Source organism: Bidens hawaiensis, unplaced genomic scaffold, assembly GCF_021521415.1.
Source record: "Bidens hawaiensis isolate Kalapana, Puna unplaced genomic scaffold, B.hawaiensis_p1.1 tig00029037_1, whole genome shotgun sequence".
In the NCBI taxonomy this organism is placed as follows: Eukaryota; Viridiplantae; Streptophyta; class Magnoliopsida; order Asterales; family Asteraceae; genus Bidens; species Bidens hawaiensis.
Genome location: NW_027494784.1, coordinates 153,456 through 172,828, shown reverse-complemented (window position 1 = coordinate 172,828; position 19,373 = coordinate 153,456). Strand labels below are relative to the sequence as shown.

General features: G+C 38.6%; 1 protein-coding gene across 2 annotated transcripts; it reads right to left on the bottom strand.

Moving 5' to 3' along the window:
* Window positions 1-423: 423 nt before the first annotated feature.
* On the bottom strand, window positions 424-4,311 carry LOC143578121 (uncharacterized). Of its 2 annotated transcripts, XM_077061784.1 has the most exons (3): window positions 4,199-4,311; window positions 3,363-3,446; window positions 424-1,025 (listed from the first exon to the last, which is right to left on the bottom strand). In XM_077061784.1, the coding sequence occupies exons 1-3, from the start codon at window positions 4,302-4,304 to the stop codon at window positions 493-495; spliced, it is 723 nt and encodes a 240-aa protein (XP_076917899.1). In that variant the 5' UTR covers window positions 4,305-4,311; the 3' UTR covers window positions 424-492. The 2 variants fall into 2 exon arrangements, with proteins under 2 accessions (XP_076917899.1, XP_076917900.1); XM_077061785.1 differs by lacking the exon at window positions 3,363-3,446.
* Window positions 4,312-19,373: the final 15,062 nt, after the last annotated feature.

The following is a 19,373-nucleotide window of genomic DNA, read 5'->3' as shown; positions in this document are numbered from 1 at the left end:
TAAAGTACCAATTCATTAAAATTGGCATATGGTATTATGAATTACAAGGGTGTAAATAAAATTCTTCCTAGTTGATATATCAAAGGGCGGAATAATTTAAGTATATAAGTAGCAAGTAAATAAGTAAATACTTAAATGTTTCAATAAGCAATAGTCAATTGCTGTTGTGTTAAGGCATTAGCAATTTTGAGATTTGAACTCATTCGTGCGTGGTGCCAAGGTGGCGGTGATGTTGGTCTCGGACGATGATGGGTTGTTTCACCTGTGTTGGCAAGGTCGGATGACGTTGGTACAAAATCACAAAATGTAATTAAGGCATTTTTGATCATTCAACAAAAAATTTGGAAGTCAAATTCACCAAATTATAATGGTGTCTGGTATTAAAAAAACCCACCAAATTACCTAAAACCAACTCATATGACTTTGAAAAAGAGTTTTTTCAAAACAGAAGAAACATACCAAAATTGCAACTAAAATCAAATCATGACATTTTCAATACCCTTTTCTTGCAGTTCTTCTCACTGCAGTCTTCTTCGTCTCCACTGATGATCTCTCAAAGCTCATTGCCAATGGCGGTTTATTGTTCTCTTTGCAACTACTTCTTAATGAATACCTTGTCGTCTTTGCGGTAGTTGCTGCTGCTGGTGCCACCTGTCCCCTCTCTATCAACGGCGTTGTCATCTTCCTACCACTCTCATATTTCTTGACTTCCTTTGCTGACTCAATTCTACCTCCAACATACAGTTTGCTTGGAGTCTTGTTCTCGGTTTCAGGCTCACCTCTCTTTCGTTTCAACCTTTCGTTTCGTCTTGCTGAATATTCATCATATAATCTGCCTCTTTGAAGTACAGGATTGTTATCATGGGCGTTTGCTGATTGGTTTTTGGTTGTTGGTCCCCATAGGTTTTCTTGAACCATCTTCGTTAAGTCTTTTAGCTCACGTGATATTGTTTGGTATTCGGGCCGGAGTTCATGTTCTTCCGAGGTGGAAGATTGTTTTGGCAGACGTGGCTTTGTCATTGAAACTGTAAAATTAAAACTGCAAATTGAGTATCAATTTGTGTAAAGAGGTAATAAATAATATCAAGTTCAAACAACCAACCCAATTCATTGTTAAGAATTCATCATCATCATCATCATCATCATCATCATCATCATCATCATCATCATCATCGTACTCAGTATATCCCATCAATAGCCAAGCTATGGTAGGGTCTGAGGAGGGTAAGATGTAGACAGCCTTACCCCTACCCCATAGGGATAGAGAGGCTGCTTCCGATGAGACCCCCGGCTCGATAGTAGTTTTGCATCAAGCCTTGGACATAAGGCACATAGCACTCAATCATCGGGACACCGGCTGATTGGTGCATGTACCATTGTCTTTCGGCTATCAACGCCACCACATGATGCCTGATTAACCTTCTGCCACTTTTAACGTTATTTTCACGAGATTAGTAAAATAACGTTAAAATTAGTGCAATTTTACTTTTGCCCACCCGAGGGTTCACTCATATATACATTATATGCGCGCACCGCAAGCAGGGCGATCATTGTTTATGAATCTAAGAACATATAAATAAAGTTGGAAAAATAAAAGTTCACCTAGACATTTTCACAAACACCAGGAAGGTATACAGAAATCCAGAATTATCTAGGAATTAATCAACTAGTTTCAAATAAATCCATTAAAAATTACCAGCCCAATTCATTGTTTATGAATCTGTGAACAGAATTTATTTTAAAAATACAAGTAGAAAAAAAAAGTTCACTTAGGCATTTCACGGACACCTGGTAGGGTATATAGCGATCTAGAAATTTCTAGTAACTAACCAACTAATTTTGGAGCTATGAAAAACTTTTTTCACACTAAACAAATAAGATTTCTAGTACTTAAACCAACTAATTTTGATAAAAAATCAATGAAAATTACCAACTTTTCATCAATCTTGAAGCTATCAATCAATCAATCAATCATACCCAGTAAAATCCCACCGACAACAAAGCTATAGGTAGGGTCTGGGGAGGGTGGGATGTAGGCACACCGTACCTCTATCCAAAGGAATAAAGAGGTGGCTTCCAGAGAGACCCTCGGCTCTAAGTACATGTGTATGAAGCAAAAAAAGGAAATCAAAGTTTAACAGTTATATAAAACCTACTACTAATTATAATAATATTAATAATAAGGTCACAGTTTAACAGCAATATAAAAGCTAATAATAATAATAATAATAAAATATGTAAGGGAAATACCATTATGGTATGTGACCTAAATAAGTTAAGCCCTAAGGTATTCAATTCTCTCTAAAAATCCTTAACTTTAATTCTACTTCTCCACGAATTCCTATCTCAACCATGTCCTCGGAGAGGTTTAGGTCTATCAAATCATGCCTAATCCTCTCATCCCAAGTCAATTTCGGTCGTCCTCTACCCCTCCTCCCCTCTATAGTAATGTTTTCTACGGATCTAACAGGATTCGTCGTCTGTCTTCTCTTTACATGTGCAAACCATCTCAATCTCCACTCTCTTATCTTGTCTGCTATGTTCGCCACCCCTAATCTCTCGCGAAACACAACGTTTCTTATTCGGTCTAGCCTTGTGTGCCCACACATCCAACGTAGCATTCTCATTTCTGCTACCTCCATCTTCCGCACTTGTGCCTTCTTGATGGCCCAACAATCTGTTCCATATAGCATTGCAGGTCTAACTGCCACCCTATAGAATTTTCCCTTTAGATTAGTTGGGAAACTCTTGTCGCACAATATACCTGTGGCTGCTTTCCATCTACACCATCCTACCTGAACTCGGTGGGTCACATCACTATCTAATTCCCCATCGCTCTGTACAAATGATCCTAAATACTTGAACTTCGTTACCTGCGGGACCACCTGCCCTTCAATTGTGATGTGTGCGTCTTCACTGTCGTTTATCCCACCAAAATCACAATGTAGGTACTCCGTCTTAGATCGGCTAATCTTTAAACAATCACAGTGTAGGTACTCAATCTTGAAGCTATGAAAAACTTTTTTCACACTAAACAAATGAAATCTCACCTATACGTCTTTACAAATACTTGGTAAACGGACGTTTAATACCAATGAAACCAAATCTTGCTATGTAGAAAAAGAGGAAACAAATGAAGAAGATGATGGCATCGATTTCTAACAACCAAGCCATTTAAACAACTTTACATCATTCATTCTTGAAAATTTAGTTCCTTTTAGAAACTTAGAAAGTTAAAAAAAAAAAAAAGACTTCAAGTAGGAATTAATTAACTAATTTAAAATAAAATCAATTAAATTTACTAGGCTTTCATGATTCTTGATATAAAGAAGAGCTTTATTTCACACAAAGAAAAAACTTACATGATATTTTTTGGTGTCCGGGCCTGAGTTCTTGTTCTTCCAAGTTGGAAGATTGTTTAGGCAGACGCGTTTTTGTCACCGAAACTGTAACACCAAGACAACAATTTGAGTGTAAATTTGGGGAAAGAAACAATAACATCAGCTTCAAATAAACAACCCAATTCATCATTCATGAATCTATGAACAGTTTTTATTAAAAAAAAAAAAAGAAAAAAAGATGGGAAAAAAAGTTCACTTAGGCATTTTTACAAGCACCTGGAAGGGTTTATGAAAATCCATAAATATTTAGTAATTAATCAACTAAACATTGTTGAAGCTATCAAGGCATTTATTTACTAGATAAATTCTTGGTAAAAAGACACCAAACATATGGAAGCGAAGGCTATACGGAATCCAGAATTATCTAGGAATTAAGCAACTAGTTTCAAATAAAATCATTGAAAATTACCCACAATTCATTGTTTACGAATCTATGAACAGGTTTTATTATATAAAAAAAAAAAAAGAAAAAAAAAAAGTTCACCTAGGCATTTTCACCAAAAGGCTATACAGAAATCCAGAAACATCTATGAATTAATCAACTAATTTCAAATAACACAAATTAAACAGAAAAATCTAACCTAGACATTTTCACATACACTTGGGGGCGGACTTTTAAACGACCGACAAAACCAAATCGTTTTAAAATTCTACGTATAACCCAACTTCCAGTTTACATAATCACAAACCCTAAAACCTCTTGTAACGAATTCAATCAATCCCAAAATAAATTAAAAAAAGACTAAAATCTAACCTAGACATTTTCACAAACACTTGGTGGGCAAACTTTTGAATACCTGACTTGGTTTGAACATTGTTTGCAGCTGACTGCACACCGCGGCGTGGACGAACGCGTATCGGAGATCTTAACGCCAGCGGTGGCTTCCGATCAGAACGCATCATCGTTGACATGTTGACGGTGGTTTGAAGATTGAAGATTGTATAGTTTGTGCTTTGTGGTGATTTTAAATGGGGTGAAGTGTTAACACAACGGCTATACTTTTTATCCAACGGCTCAGATTGGTTTGTTATTTGAGAAGGGTATTTTAGGAATTTAAATAAATAATTCCTTTTTTGCTAAAAGAAAATTACCGAAAATATAATAGTATGAATTAGGGGTGTTCATGGTTCGGTTGCAAACCGTGAAACCGGCCGAACCGGTCATCGGTTTGGTTTCACGGTCGGTTTTTCATACTAACTTTTGGTTGGTTGGTTTCAATATTTTTAAACCGTAGTAAATAGTTTGGCTTACGGTTTATACCAAAAATCAACCGTATAAAACCGAACCGAACCGTAAGAAATTATTATATTAAAGTTTTGAATTATTTCATATATAAATATATAGACATAATTAAGACTAAATTGTTTTAACTTTACTTAAGGTAAAATAAATTAAAAGTAAGTAAACCTATTTTCTAATTTTTCAATTCTCAATAGCAAATCAATAGATATCTTCAGTGGTTATGAAATCCTTATAAAGTGTTTATGCTCGTATATTTTGTTTCATGTGAATAATGTTGATATCATATATGTTTCTTTTGAATTCTCCTATATATCTAGGTTCTATTTATTGTTCAATCGATGTCGTTATTTTGGACATCTTGTATAAAATCCCAAAGTGTCCAAACCGTGAAACCGAACGGTTCGGTTTAATATTTTTACGTTTTGATTTTGGTTTACAAAAATAAAAACCGTTAGTAACGGTTTGGTTTACGGTTTAACCTAAAAACCGTGAAAACCGGACAGTAAACACCCCTAGTATGAATTACACTTTGGGTACATGTGGTATTTAAAATTACATGTTACATACTATATGATGTTTTTGGTTTGGAATTCGGACACCTTGGGTTCTTTGGTCTGATACGGGTCATAACATGTTGTTATCCATAATTGATAAAGGGTCAAAGTGGTTTGTAGAGGTGAAAAAACACCCGAACCTGGAACCGGACTCGAAAAAAAAACCCAGAACCGGTTTTTTATACCCAGGTTTTTAATACCCAAACTCGTACCTGATCCTACCCGTGGGGTACGAATAGGGTATGCATTTCGGTACTAAAACCTGAACCCGAACCGGACCTGATACCCCTAAAAAGTACAACATTTTAAAAAATCCTATCTATACCCGGAAAAAAAACCGAAAAACCCAAAAGTAGAGTTTTTTCAATACCCGAAAATGGGTATTCAAATTCCCGGTTCTATACCCGACCCGAACCGATGTATAGAGTATGGTTTTTAGAGACAATACCTGGACCCGAACCCGACCCGGGTATTACCAATACCCAGTCATACCCGAACCTGGTTCCATACCCGAAACCTGGTATTTAAAAAACCCGATTTGTGCATCTCTAGTGGTTTGAGTTAGAAAAGATAAATTTTGAAGATGGTTTGACCCGTTTTACACGTTTAATGCTTGTGATGTAAATGATTTGGGCGTTTAGAATTTGAGAAAAATGAGCAAAATAAAACATTTTGAATAAAACGGAGCTTTAAAAACGTTTAATGCTTATGATGCTTCAAACACCCTAAACCAACAAAAACATGTAGATTGAGATATAAAGCTTTATTCTATTAGAAATAGTAAGATGCTACAACATTTTTCTCAATTGCTCCTAACATAGTTCAATTGTAGTAGTTACTAATTGCAAAATAGTTAGGATTAAATAATCAAATATTAAAGATAAGTGTTGTAATAATAATATTTGAAGTATGTATACATTATCTTAACAACACATGAAGCTAAATTAATGAACCTTATTTTTTTTTTTATTAATCACATGTAGTGCATGAGTTTAAAAGCTAGTTTTTTAATATTTGTTGAAATTGGTTATGAATAGAGTAGATAAATATGTAATGATAAAAGTATAGATTTTTTTTATTGAAAATTATAGTAAAAATATAGTGATTTTTAGTATAACTAAAGAATTGAAAATATAAAACTATTGAGAATGCTTTAATTACATTAAAAATTACTATATTTTTTTTCTCTATCTCTTTCAATTAGGTAATATTTTCTATACATTTTATCATTATATTTTCTCTCTACATCACTCACAAACACTTTCAATAAATACTAAAAATATATAGTTTTTTCTAAGTATTATACATTAGTCAAACGGAGAAAGCAAGTGCCAAGTGGTATAATAGTGAAATTAGGGTGATGATTTGATATATACAATATCTCAAATTTTCAGAATTCAATTAGAGACACGAAATAAACTACATGGCTTCATCTCTTCTGGTCAGAGTAATTCCGATGAAACCATGTTCGTTCTTAAGCAAACATTTTAGGGTTGAACAATTAACGTACAACTGATGCAGTTTAAATGTACAAGTACTACGCATAAAAGTGGACATCGACTTTTGAAATTGTAATATATATATATATATATATAACTAGTGTTTACCTGGCGTGTTGCATCGGGACAGCTAGTACAACCCAATGTTAAAACTAGGGATGGCAATGGGTCGGGTTTAGGTATTCCCAAACCCATACCCGGTTATTAAAGTCCATCCCAAACCCGTCCCAAACCCGTCGGGTTTTAATCGGGTAATTACCCGTTGGGTTTCGGGTTTTCCCATCGGGTTTCGGGTTTCCTATCGGGTTTTGATAAAATACCCGTCTGGTATACCCGTGTCAAAACCCGCCGGGTTTTGACAATATATAAGTAATCGATTACAAAGATGGTTATCATAAAGCCAAATATCTCAAATAATTAACATAAACAAGTTTCGATAAATAATATATTTGGCATATAGTATATATATATATATATATATATATATAATAAGCTATATCGGGTACATCGGGTATATAATCGGGTAAATGGGTTTATGTTATCGGGTAATTGGGTTGGGTAATCGGGTAATTGGGTCGGGTAATCGGGTATATTAGAAATCCCGAACCCGTCCCAAACCCGCGAAAAATTTTAAAACTAATCCCAAACCCGTCCCAAACCCTAATGGGTCGGGCATTACCCGTCCCATTTATGTCGGGTTTCGGGTTTTCCCATCGGGTTCGGGTTTTATTGCCATCCCTAGTTAAAACCAAGGTGTGTAATACCCCGAGTGTTACGACGGGTTGACATGAATTAAGATATTTTCGATTATGCTCGTTAAGGTATAGACACCGTTGTAAAACCTAAACATTAAACCCAAAAAATAAAATTTCAAATTAGCATATAGAAAAAATAAAATACTCGATATTTATTTGGTCAGTAAACTCGGATAGTGGTAAAACTCAAACGTTGTTGGTCCAGGGCCTTGAGACGGTAAGTCGACACGAAATCTGTCGGTTTAGGTTACTTTCGTTACAGTACCGAAGCTAAAGTTGGCAAAAATATAAACATTGAGGTTGACCAATTGGTGGCGTCGGTCGGTAAACCTGGACGCTGGTAAAACCGAACGTTGTCGGTTACGATCGTTAAGGTTGTGAGTCTATGTGAATTTGGTCTGTTATGCTCATCGTGGTACCGAAAACTAAAATAATAAAAAAAAATTATGTCCAATACGGTGCCGACAAGTGGCTCAATTGGCACATATGCCAAGTTTAGTGGGCGGCAAATTAGGGTGACAAGAGGCGAATATGGGCGATAACACCGCCCACATGCGATAAGAGGGGGGGGGGTGTGACATTCGTCATTTTCGGTTTAACTAGTATTTGTATTTGTATCGGAAATCCGACCCATTTTGTCTTTCGGATCCTTCGTTGTTAATAAAATATTGGGTTTTATGTTTCATAATTGTCGGATCAAGAAAACACCCTTTACGGTGCCTTAAAACACCCTTTTATTATTAAAATCGACTTAAAACGCACTTCAGGGACCCAAATCGCCAAACAACCAAAGCTAAATGGTGTTTTAAACTAATGAATAACCCTTACTTTTTCCACCACAATCCACCTTATTTGACCATTTTAACCAATCAAAGTGCATGCATAACTCTTATGGGTAACCCTTTCTTTTTGCACTATAAATACAAGACCAATGCATCCATTTTTGGTTGCTCATCTCACCTCAAAACTCTCCCAATCTAGATCTAAGTATTCCTCTTTCAAACTCTTGACAGTTTGACTTCTCAAGGTCAAACTAATTCTAATATTTGTTTCTAACTAATTCTTGTTAATTAAAGCTTGTTATTATAGCTTGTATAAAACATACTTCCCTTGTTTCCTTGGCTTTCCTTTCTCCGGACATGGTCGGTTTAGGTGTATTGCTAGCCAAGGCTACATGGAAGACTATTATAGTCCTTGTTAACACTTTAAATTTGTTTAAGCATATTATTATTGTTTAGTTTCTAGTCATTTTAGTTTCCAAATCATTTTAATTGTTCAATGGTATTTGGGTATGTGGCAACCATCCTCAGTTTCATTCCGAGTCAAGAGCCAAACCAAAACCGAACTATTGTTTAAATACTTTATTATTAACATGTTGTATGTAAGACTTGAGTATTATCATTTCTAAATATATTTTAATAAGTTCTATGGTATTGGGTATGTGGTAACCATCCTTGGTCTTATTCCGAGTCAAGGACTGAACCAAGACCGAATTAAACCAGGTTCACTCGCTTAAGACACACTAGTTGTGTTTTGGGCCACTGAATATCGTATTTTTTTCTCTAAAACTATATTATAAACTAATTTTAATTATTTTCTCAAAACACTTGGCATGTTGGATCCAACTTGGTGTTATAACAAGTTTGGACCAACAAAGCCAAACACCTGCTTAACGGACGTTGAGGTTCTTCTTAATAGAACTACACACTTGATTAAGTTTCTTTTGATTTCATTGAGTTATCTCATAACATTTATCACTTTCGAACCTCGGCTTCGGGCTTGACCAATTATCAAGGCTCAAACCGACAAATCCAAACACTCGTAAAATCTCATATTGGCATCTATATAATATAGGGTTTTGCAATATCATAATAATACCCAAATATTTACTTAACAAAGATTAAGTAAAACTAATGAATAGAATACCGAGACCCGATTTCGAGTAAACTTACTTTTCAAAAAAACCATAATTTCTTATGTATTTACACTTTAACCCTCAAACTTTAATTATTTATCTTACTTGTTATGTTATTTTGCTTTAAAGCTTTCAAGATACATCAACTAACTTAAGACCCTTTTTAATCTTGGTCTTGCTCGTTGAACTTACATTTCCTTTAATTCACAACTAATCCTTCAAGTTACGTATTTCACGTGAGTACATTTTATCCCCCATTTTCCCTTTTCACACTTTGGGGGTAACATGCATACCTATTCAAAACAAGAATGATTTAAGATACTTGATCCTCAAACCACAAACTCTAGGGTGTATGATACTTATAATACTTGTTCTATTGTGTGTTATATGTTTCATATGCTTTACGTGCACGAGTGTTTATTTTGTTGTTGAGCCTCAATAAGTATGATAATATGCTCCCCTAACTATTTTAGCCTTGAGCTAGTACAATTGGGCCTCATTATACAAATATGTTGGTTATTACCAATTAGAAAGGATCATCATTTATTTATAAATTATATATCACCATTGTTGCTTTTATTTATAGTTTCATATACGAGTTGTGGATTTTGCCTCATATTACATATACTCAAAACTATGAAATTGCTCACCAACATTCGTGTTAACAAATTATATTTTATGCATTGTTACAGGTTTGATTATTGGTTGATTGGAGTTTGAAGATTCTATTTTATTTTGAGGCCGTTTAGCTTATTAGAAGAATGAACATTTAAATTTTTGCATTTGGTGTTATTTTGTATGAACGATGTTGTGTTACTTTTGATGATTAAATGAAGTGAATGAGCTGTTTAAATATTATCACTTTAATAGTGTCTTGTGTTCTTGAGCAATCCGTTGCACCCCGGCATGTTCCGTCGCCTTTGGTCGGGGTGTGACAGATTGGTATCAGAATCATGACGATAGGATAGATGGTTAGACATAACGGCCTAATATAGTTTTTTGCTTTAGGGTCCTTATATTTGTTGCTTATACGTGTTACCCTACTTGATTGTTCATTACACTTATATATTTATTTACTTATTTATTTAATTTAATCCCAAAAATATACACATGCACACACTCTCGTAGTATTCCAAGGTATCCTTATCTTACCGTAAAAAGTAGATTTTATGATGTTTTTATGGATCACAAACTTAATTTGGATCCCGTTATTTATAATCTTCTTAAAGCTTGACTGTATAACGGGAGCCACTATAGGGGGCGAAACACTATAAAACGATAATTGACAAAAAGATTCCAAAGGTGATTTACTTACCTGGGATGATTGATGTGGTGTTCGTCTTCTAGGCCAGCGAACCATGTTATACATGTCAACAACTTTAAGTTGTCGAATGCACGCGTTCCGGTTGCCTCCTTATATTTTTTGTTGGAAGCATAAGATCCATGGTGATACGTGGACTAATGTTTTCAACATCTCGATTGCCTCATTGTTTACATGTTATTGTTATTATTACGATATTTGGGACAAAATGTGTAAAACACGGTGATTACGTACACATGTTCAACTCCCCACTTTACCACGATTTTTTTATTTAATATTGGAACAACAAGTCATGGTGGTTCATGCAAGTTTCCCCCCTTTTAAATCCTAACACATTGTATTAAAATTTCAAAGATTTAAACTATTTAACATTTTATTTATTCACATGATTTATTAACCAAAGGAAATGTTTTCTCTAACATCCTCATCCTCATAACTCTAGGACTCACAATCATTAACACTCCATGTTTACATATCATCCCCATACTTATATAAATTACTCCAAACTTATATCATTTCTCTTTTATTATTTTAGAATGTCTCCTCTTCGTCTCCACATTCGCAAGCTTAACTACTGTAACACCCCGACCGATGGCGGATTATACATCGGGGCGCCACGTATTGTTTCATTACTCGTGACACTATTTGGGTGTCAATATTTAATAAATACATTTACCGCGCACGCGCAACACAATTTGTAAAGTAACATAAATCATAACATAAATCAAAATATTCAAATAATATAAACTTGTCTTGTTACATTTTAAACTAGGTCCAAAAGAAAAGAAAACATCCTATGTGTCCTCAAGCTTCCAGAAACAGCTACAGCAAACCTGAACATGTGTTAAAATAAAACGTCAACACTTGCGTGTCGGTGAGAAATCAAGTTTAATACATATAAATAAACAACAATATCTGCGCGCATCATGTGTATAACTGGTGTTCAACAAGGGTGTAATCAGATTATGATCAAGCCTAAGATCATAGCTCATAGTTCAATCCGTGCTCCCAATTGAGCACAAAAACAAGAAAACTGTGCAAGTGTAAACAAAAGAGAAATCATAAACGATAGTTCTCCCGTGTTCATCTAATGGATCCATGAAAACTGCGGAATAGGCCGACAAGACGGTTAATGATCCACACATACAAATAAACAGCCAAGTCTACGTCCATAACACATGGGGTTTTGCGCGACAAAAGTTTATAAACAAGCTTAAGACTCAAGTTTGTACGAACACATGAACATCCCAAAACATTAAAAATAAAAAAGGATTAGGTACGAGATTACTCACCTGAAAAAGGTGTGTTGAAAGATAAAGCAAGAACCAACTTTTAAACAAGCACAAGTTATCCTATAAATAAGAGGTTATTGGTTTAATGATTTGTTTTATGCCTTGAATAGATGTAGTAAGTTACTTAAACAAATTATATATTAATTATTTACCGAGATCTGGGCAGAACAGAAGAGGAGACGGAGGCAAGAGAGGAGGCGGCTGAGGAACAACGGCAGAGGGCAAGGAGAAGAGAGCAGAGGAGGGTTTAAGTGTTTGTGTGTGTGGTGTTAAATAACAAGAAAATAGTATTATATATAGGGAAACCCTAGGGAACACAATCCCTTAAAAAGAGGAAAAGATCTCATCAAATCAAGCAAAAGATATTAAAAGCATAAGAAAACAAAAGCAAAAGATATTAAAAGATATGGCAGCAGGGGAATAGGAAAAAGGGCTGACAGGTTACAGGTAAAGCATGGGAGGAGTCAGATAAAGGTACTGGTCAAGGCATGGGAAAAGCAGATTTCAAAAGATTATGTCAGTCACTTTTTCTGTCAACCAATAGGATTGGTGCGCATGCTGCGCCGAAAGTGGCTTTTCGGACAGATGTCGGAACTGACCTACAGTGCTCAAACCAAAGATAAGATATTAAAAGAATACAGGCTGACCTGAACAGAAGAAAAGACTTTAGGTCTAGCGCGAGAAGACTCGAGCGCACGCGCGAGGGCGAAGAAGACAATCCTTAGCGCGTCGCGAGAAAAACTACAAATCCTTAGCGCGTCGCGGGAAGAATTATAATTCTTAGTGCGCCGCGGGAAGAACTATAATCCTTAGCGCGCCGCGGGAAGAACTATAATCCTTAGCGCGCCGCGGGAAGAACTAAAATCCTTAGCGCGCCGCGGGAAGAACTACCATTCTTAGCGCGCCGCGGGAAGAACTACCATTCTTAGCGCGCCGCGGGAAGAACTACCATTCTTAGCGCGCTGCGGGATCAGTTCGCCTCGCGTATCGCTGGAACAGCTGGTCTTCGCGCAGGCTTCCTTGTAAGGAGTCTGGCGCGTGGAGCTGCGCAGACATCCTTAGGCGGGAAGAACCAAAGGACAAGCAAAGAGTTAAGAGGAAAAAAGGGGGTTCAAGGCGTAAGGGTTAAGCAGAGGGGCGGGACGGCAAGAAGAGAGAGAAAGGGGCGGGATGGCGACAAGAGAGAAAGGGGCGGGACGGCGACAAGAAAGAGAAAGAGGGTGGCGGGAAGAAATTAATACTATTATTATTATTATTAAGTAATATAAAAAAAATATATATATATAATTTATTTAATGTTAAATTTACAAAGATTAATAATCAAATTTTAAATCATAAAAAGAATCGGATTCGAAAACGGGTACCTGGGTCGGGTCGGATCGGGCAGTTGTCACAGTCTCCCCTACTTTAAGAAATTTCGTCCCGAAATTTATCTCGAAGTAGGTCGCGCAGAGAAAAGGTGCGGGTACTTGATCTTCATCTGATCTTCCCTTTCCCAAGTGAACTCGGCTCCGCGCTTGGACTGCCAACGAACTTTAACAATAGGGATGCGACTGCGCTTGGTTTGCTTTACCTCGCGATCCATAATCTCAACAGGCTTCTCAACGAAATGCATGGATTCATCAACTTGAACTTCATCAAGTGGTATGTGAAGGTTCTCGTCAGCTAAACATTTCTTGAGATTGGATACATGGAACGTTGGATGCACATTGCTGAGCGCGGGCGGTAGGTCAAGCTTGTAGGCAACTTTTCCCACCCTCGCAAGAATCTTGAACGGTCCAACATAACGAGGTGCAAGCTTACCTTTCTTCCCAAAGCGAACAACACCCTTCCAGGGCGATACTTTGAGGAGAACAAGATCACCAACTAGAAATTCGAGAGGCTTCCGCCTGCGATCTGCGTAACTCTTCTGTCGGCTTCTGGCAGTCAGCAGATGATCACGGATCTTGGCGATTTTATCGGTTGTCTCTTGAACTAGTTCGGGTCCTGTGATTTGAACTTCACCCACTTCGTTCCAACAAATCGGTGAACGGCACTTTCGACCGTAAAGTGCTTCAAATGGGGCCATACCGATGCTGGAATGATAGCTGTTATTATAAGAGAACTCGATCAGAGGTAGGTGCGAATCCCAATTACCTCCAAAATCAAGAACACAAGATCGAAGCATATCCTCCAGGGTTTGGATGGTTCGCTCAGACTGTCCGTCAGTCTGAAGATGATATGCAGTACTCATGTCCAAGCGAGTTCCTAACGCAGATTGGAGAGATTTCCAAAAGCGAGATATAAAACGGCCATCGCGATCGGATATGATGCTCAAAGGAGTACCATGACGGCAGACAATTTCCTTGACATAAAGATGCGCAAGTTGTTCAACACGGTAGGTTTCACGAATGGGCAGAAAGTGGGCAGACTTGGTCAATCGATCCACTATTACCCAAATGCTATCATGTTTGCTTGCGGTCAAGGGTAACTTGGTGATAAAGTCCATTGCTATACTTTCCCATTTCCACAAAGGAATTTCAGGTTGTTCGAGCAAACCAGATGGGCGTTGATGTTCAGCTTTTACCTTAGAACAGGTTAGGCATTTAGCTACGAACACAGCAATATCCTTTTTCATACCAGGCCACCAATAAGAAAGGCGCAAATCTTTGTACATTTTGTCAGCACCAGGATGAACGGAATAACGAGTTTTGTGCGCTTCACTCAGTATGACAGAGCGAAGATTCTCATCATTGGGAATCCAGATGCGATTGAGATAGCAGAGAATTCCACTCAGATTAGGGACAAAATGCGCTTCCGCGCCACACGCTAACTCGGCGCGAAGGTTGCCATTGCTGATGGATGCGCGCTGCGCGTCACGAATGCATGATTCAAGATTGCTTTGAATCGGCGCGAAGTGAAGCTGCGTGCGCGGCAAGATACAATTAAGCTGGCAGGGTTTGCGGCTGAGCGCATCGGCTACCACATTAGCCTTTCCAGGGTGATATCGGATCTCACAATCGTAATCGCTGATGAGTTCGTTCCATCGGCGTTGTCTCATGTTAAGTTCCTTTTGATCAAAAATGTGCTGAAGGCTTTTATGGTCTGTGTAAATGATACACTTAGTCCCATAAAGGTAGTGTCTCCAGATTTTTAAAGCAAATACAACTGCACCAAGTTCAAGGTCGTGAGTCGTATAATTCTTTTCATGAATTTTGAGTTGCCTTGACGCGTAAGCGATAACCTTGCCTCGTTGCATAAGTACACAACCGAGACCTTGGTTGGAGGCATCACAATACACGACAAAATCATCATTACCCTCTGGTAAAGTTAGAACAGGAGCTTCGCTCAACAATCGCTTGAGCGTCAGAAAGGCTTCTTCTTGCTTCGAGCCCCAAATATACGGTTTGCCTCTGTGCGTTAAAGCTGTTAAAGGCAAGGCGATTTTTGAGAAGTTCGCAATGAATCGCCGGTAGTAACCAGCTAAGCCCAAAAAGGAACGGATTTCGGTAGGAGTGGATGGCGTAATCCAGTTCTTGATTGCTTCAATCTTGGATGGGTCGACATGAATACCCATCTTGTTTACAACATGACCAAGAAACTGTACTTCATCCGACCAAAATTCGCACTTGGAGAGTTTGGCAAAGAATTGCTCGGTTCGAAGCTTTTGCAACACCAACCGAAGATGTTGCTCATGCTCGGCCTTGGTTTTAGAATACACCAGAACATCATCGATGAACACGATCACGAATTTATCCAAGAAAGGCCTACACACCCGATTCATTAGATCCATGGAAACGGCGGGTGCGTTGGTTAAACCGAAGGGCATGACCAAGAATTCAAAATGACCGTAGCGGGTTCGAAAAGCAGTCTTGGGAATATCCTCTTCGCGGATACGCAACTGGTGATAGCCAGAACGGAGATCGATTTTGGAGAAACAAGAGGCACCTTGGAGTTGATCAAAGAGGTCGTCAATACGCGGTAAGGGATACCGGTTCTTGATGGTGAGCTTGTTCAGCTCGCGGTAATCGATACACATGCGAAACGAACCGTCTTTCTTTTTAACGAACAACACCGGAGCACCCCAGGGCGAAGAGCTAGGGCGAATGAATCCTTTAGCGGTCAACTCTTGAAGTTGACTTGCTAATTCTTGCATTTCAGCGGGTGCAAGACGATAAGGAGATTTGGCTACGGGGGATGCACCAGGGACAAGATCAATACGAAACTCGACTTCCCGAGCAGGAGGTAAACCAGAAAGATCATCGGGAAAGACTTCAGTGAAGTCACGCACGATGGGGATTTCAGAAAGTTTCTTCTTTCCTTCATCGGGTTTGACCACATGAGCTAAGAACGCGACACATTTCTTCCGCAAAAGTCTTCGGGCTTCAGTGCATGACATTAGTTTAAGACCGTTAGATGGTTTCTCGCCGTAGATATGCATATCACCATTTTCTCGAGGAATGCGAATCATCTTTTTGGCGCAAATAACTTCGGCGCGATTTTGCGAGAGCCAGTCCATACCGATAACAACATCAAAGCTTCCAAGCGGCATAGGAATGAGGTCGATTAGAAAATCATGTTCATTAAGGTTAAGCGTGCAATCTTTGATTACGGAGTTTATTAAAATAGTTTCACCATTAGCCAATTCAACTGAAAAGTTTTCGCTTAAGTTTATGCGCGGTCGCGCAAGTTTCTGCTCAAATGCGCGAGAAATAAAACTTCTATCGGCGCCAGTATCAAAAAGTATAGATGCATATTGTCCGTTAAGTAAAAATGTACCATTAACCACGTCATTATTCGCTTGCGCTTGGTGCGCGGTTATATTAAAAGCTCGTCCGCGCGTCACTTGGTTCGAAATTTGGTTAACTGGGTTCGCTTGCGTAATCTGAACTTGCAGTCTCGGGCACGCGTTCCGGAAATGACTGGGATCACCGCAGTTGTAGCACGACCTGGGTCGTGGATTAGGGTATGTTGGTTGCGGGTTCTGCAGGTAGGTTGGTGGTGTTTGCGCAATTGGGTTGGAGGGAAGGACTCTACAGTTTTCCGCATTGTGACCAGCGCGGCCACATCGGTGACAAAGTCGACACGGGACTTGAGTTGGATGGTGAAGTCTACAGGTTGGGCAAAAGGGTTGGTTTCCTGTGTAGGGTTTCTTAGTTGGCGGGGCAGGGAGTGCGGGATTGGTTAAGGCATAGTTATGGACTACAGGGGGTGTGGGGTAGGTTGACAGTGGGTTAAGAGCGTGTACTAGGGGTTGGTAGGCGGGTTGCTGGACAACGAGCGGGTTGGTAAGCGCGTAGGCTTTGCGCCTGCGCTTGAGGTTGTTACGGTTTGAGGGTTCTGGTTTGGTTTCTGTTGGTTCTGGGACAGTCTTGGTGAGTTTGGTCTTTTCGGCTCCCCGCAGGAACAGAGTTCCTGCCCTGACATGGTTGTCGCTGAGCACAGCGGCCAACTCGATGGCGTCAGAGAGGGTTGCTGGGTTCCTGGCCCATACAGAATCTTGAATTTCCATGGGGAGACCCCCAAGAAATTTCTCGATGGCTCGGCGGGAAGGGGTAACTAGGTGTGGGACAAGCAAGCTTAATTCATGGAAGCGCGTCGCGTACTCGCGCGCTTCACCACTGTACTGTTTCAGGTTCCAAAACTCTTCCTCCAGGCGCTTTACTTCGTTGGGAGGGCAGAATTCTCACGTCAAGATTTCCTTGAATTCCTCCCAGAGCATGCTAGAAGCAGCCTCTGCGCCACGCGCGTGAGCTACTCCGTTCCACCAAGTAAGCGCCCTTGATTCTAGGACACTTGAGGCGTATAAGGTTCGTCGGTCTGGAGGGCATTGGGTATGGAGGAAGGTGTTCTCAATTTTCTGGAGCCATTGGAGCATTACGGTGGCTCCTTCAAGCCCTGTGAATTTCGGAGGGTTACCCGCATTGAAGGATTTAATATTGTATCCGGAGGGGTTGGGATTATTTTGGTTTAAGGCTTGGGCTATCGCGGCGGCCATTTCCTGGGAACGTTGCTGCCTACGTCTGCGCGCGGCTTCTCTCCTCTGATGACGGCGAGATAGCGGAGGCATTCTATAAAAGTTTTAATTTTTGTTAATATCTTGGTATGGGAAATCGTTTTATCGCAAAGTACATCGTCGTAAAGCTTGTTTCGCGGAGTTAAACGCTATCAAATTTGAAGTAAAATGCAAACTTAATACAGGTAATGAATTCGAATTGAAAATCGACAATTCATGTATCACCATGACTTTCCGAATTCCCAATTTAAAATATCGAGTAAATGGATATTGGAGATTGACAATTCATGTATCACCATGACTTTTCAAATCTTCAATTTAAAATATCGAGTAAATGAATATTGGAGATTGACAATTCATGTATCACCATGACTTTTCAAATCTTCAATTTAAAACGTAAAGTTAATGGTAATTGAAAATCAACTATTCATGTACCACCATGACTTCTCGGATTTTCAATCCCCATAACAAACGAATAAGTAAAGAGATAAATTGAAATTTAATAAAAATCGAAAGATCGCAAATAAAACATGAAATCAAGTGCTGAGTATGCGCCAGCATATTTTATAAATATCGAGTAAATAACAATTAGCGCGCAAACATGAGATATTTCTCATGCGCGAGAAGGGACTCTTAGGTATTCTATGTCGTTACGTCTAACCACCTATCCTAAAGTCACGGAGCTCTGATACCAATCTGTAACACCCCGACCGATGGCGGATTATACATCGGGGCGCCACGTATTGTTTCATTACTCGTGACACTATTTGGGTGTCAATATTTAATAAATACATTTACCGCGCACGCGCAACACAATTTGTAAAGTAACATAAATCATAACATAAATCAAAATATTCAAATAATATAAACTTGTCTTGTTACATTTTAAACTAGGTCCAAAAGAAAAGAAAACATCCTATGTGTCCTCAAGCTTCCAGAAACAGCTACAGCAAACCTGAACATGTGTTAAAATAAAACGTCAACACTTGCGTGTCGGTGAGAAATCAAGTTTAATACATATAAATAAACAACAATATCTGCGCGCATCATGTGTATAACTGGTGTTCAACAAGTGTCACACCCCGACTAGGTAGTTGCGGAAGCGTAATACGGGAATGTAACAGATAACACTGGTATCAACAACATTGTTTATAAAGAAAATTCAACAGCTAATTTACATCATATTACATGGGTAGGTACTATGTTTACAAACTAGGTGAAAAACACATAACCGGTTGCGAGCTTCTTAAACAGTATTATATCAGCGTCTATTCACAGCTATTCAACTTGTCTTTCTAACACCAAGCACGTAAGCAAATCATTCCACTTTTGCTTTACCTGAAAAGCATGTAAAACGGGTCAACTACGTCTAGTTGGTGAGTTTCAAGTTTCACGAGT

Bases quoted from the DNA above. Each gene is read 5' to 3' on its own strand.
- LOC143578121 (XM_077061784.1), bottom strand. From the start codon at position 4,304: ATGATGCGTTCTGATCGGAAGCCACCGCTGGCGTTAAGATCTCCGATA. The intron at 3,447-4,198 runs GTATTCAAAAGT...TTGGTGTTACAG, and splicing joins CAATGTTCAAACCAAGTCAG to TTTCGGTGACAAAAACGCGT. The intron at 1,026-3,362 runs GTAAGTTTTTTC...TTAATTTTACAG, and splicing joins CGGACACCAAAAAATATCAT to TTTCAATGACAAAGCCACGT.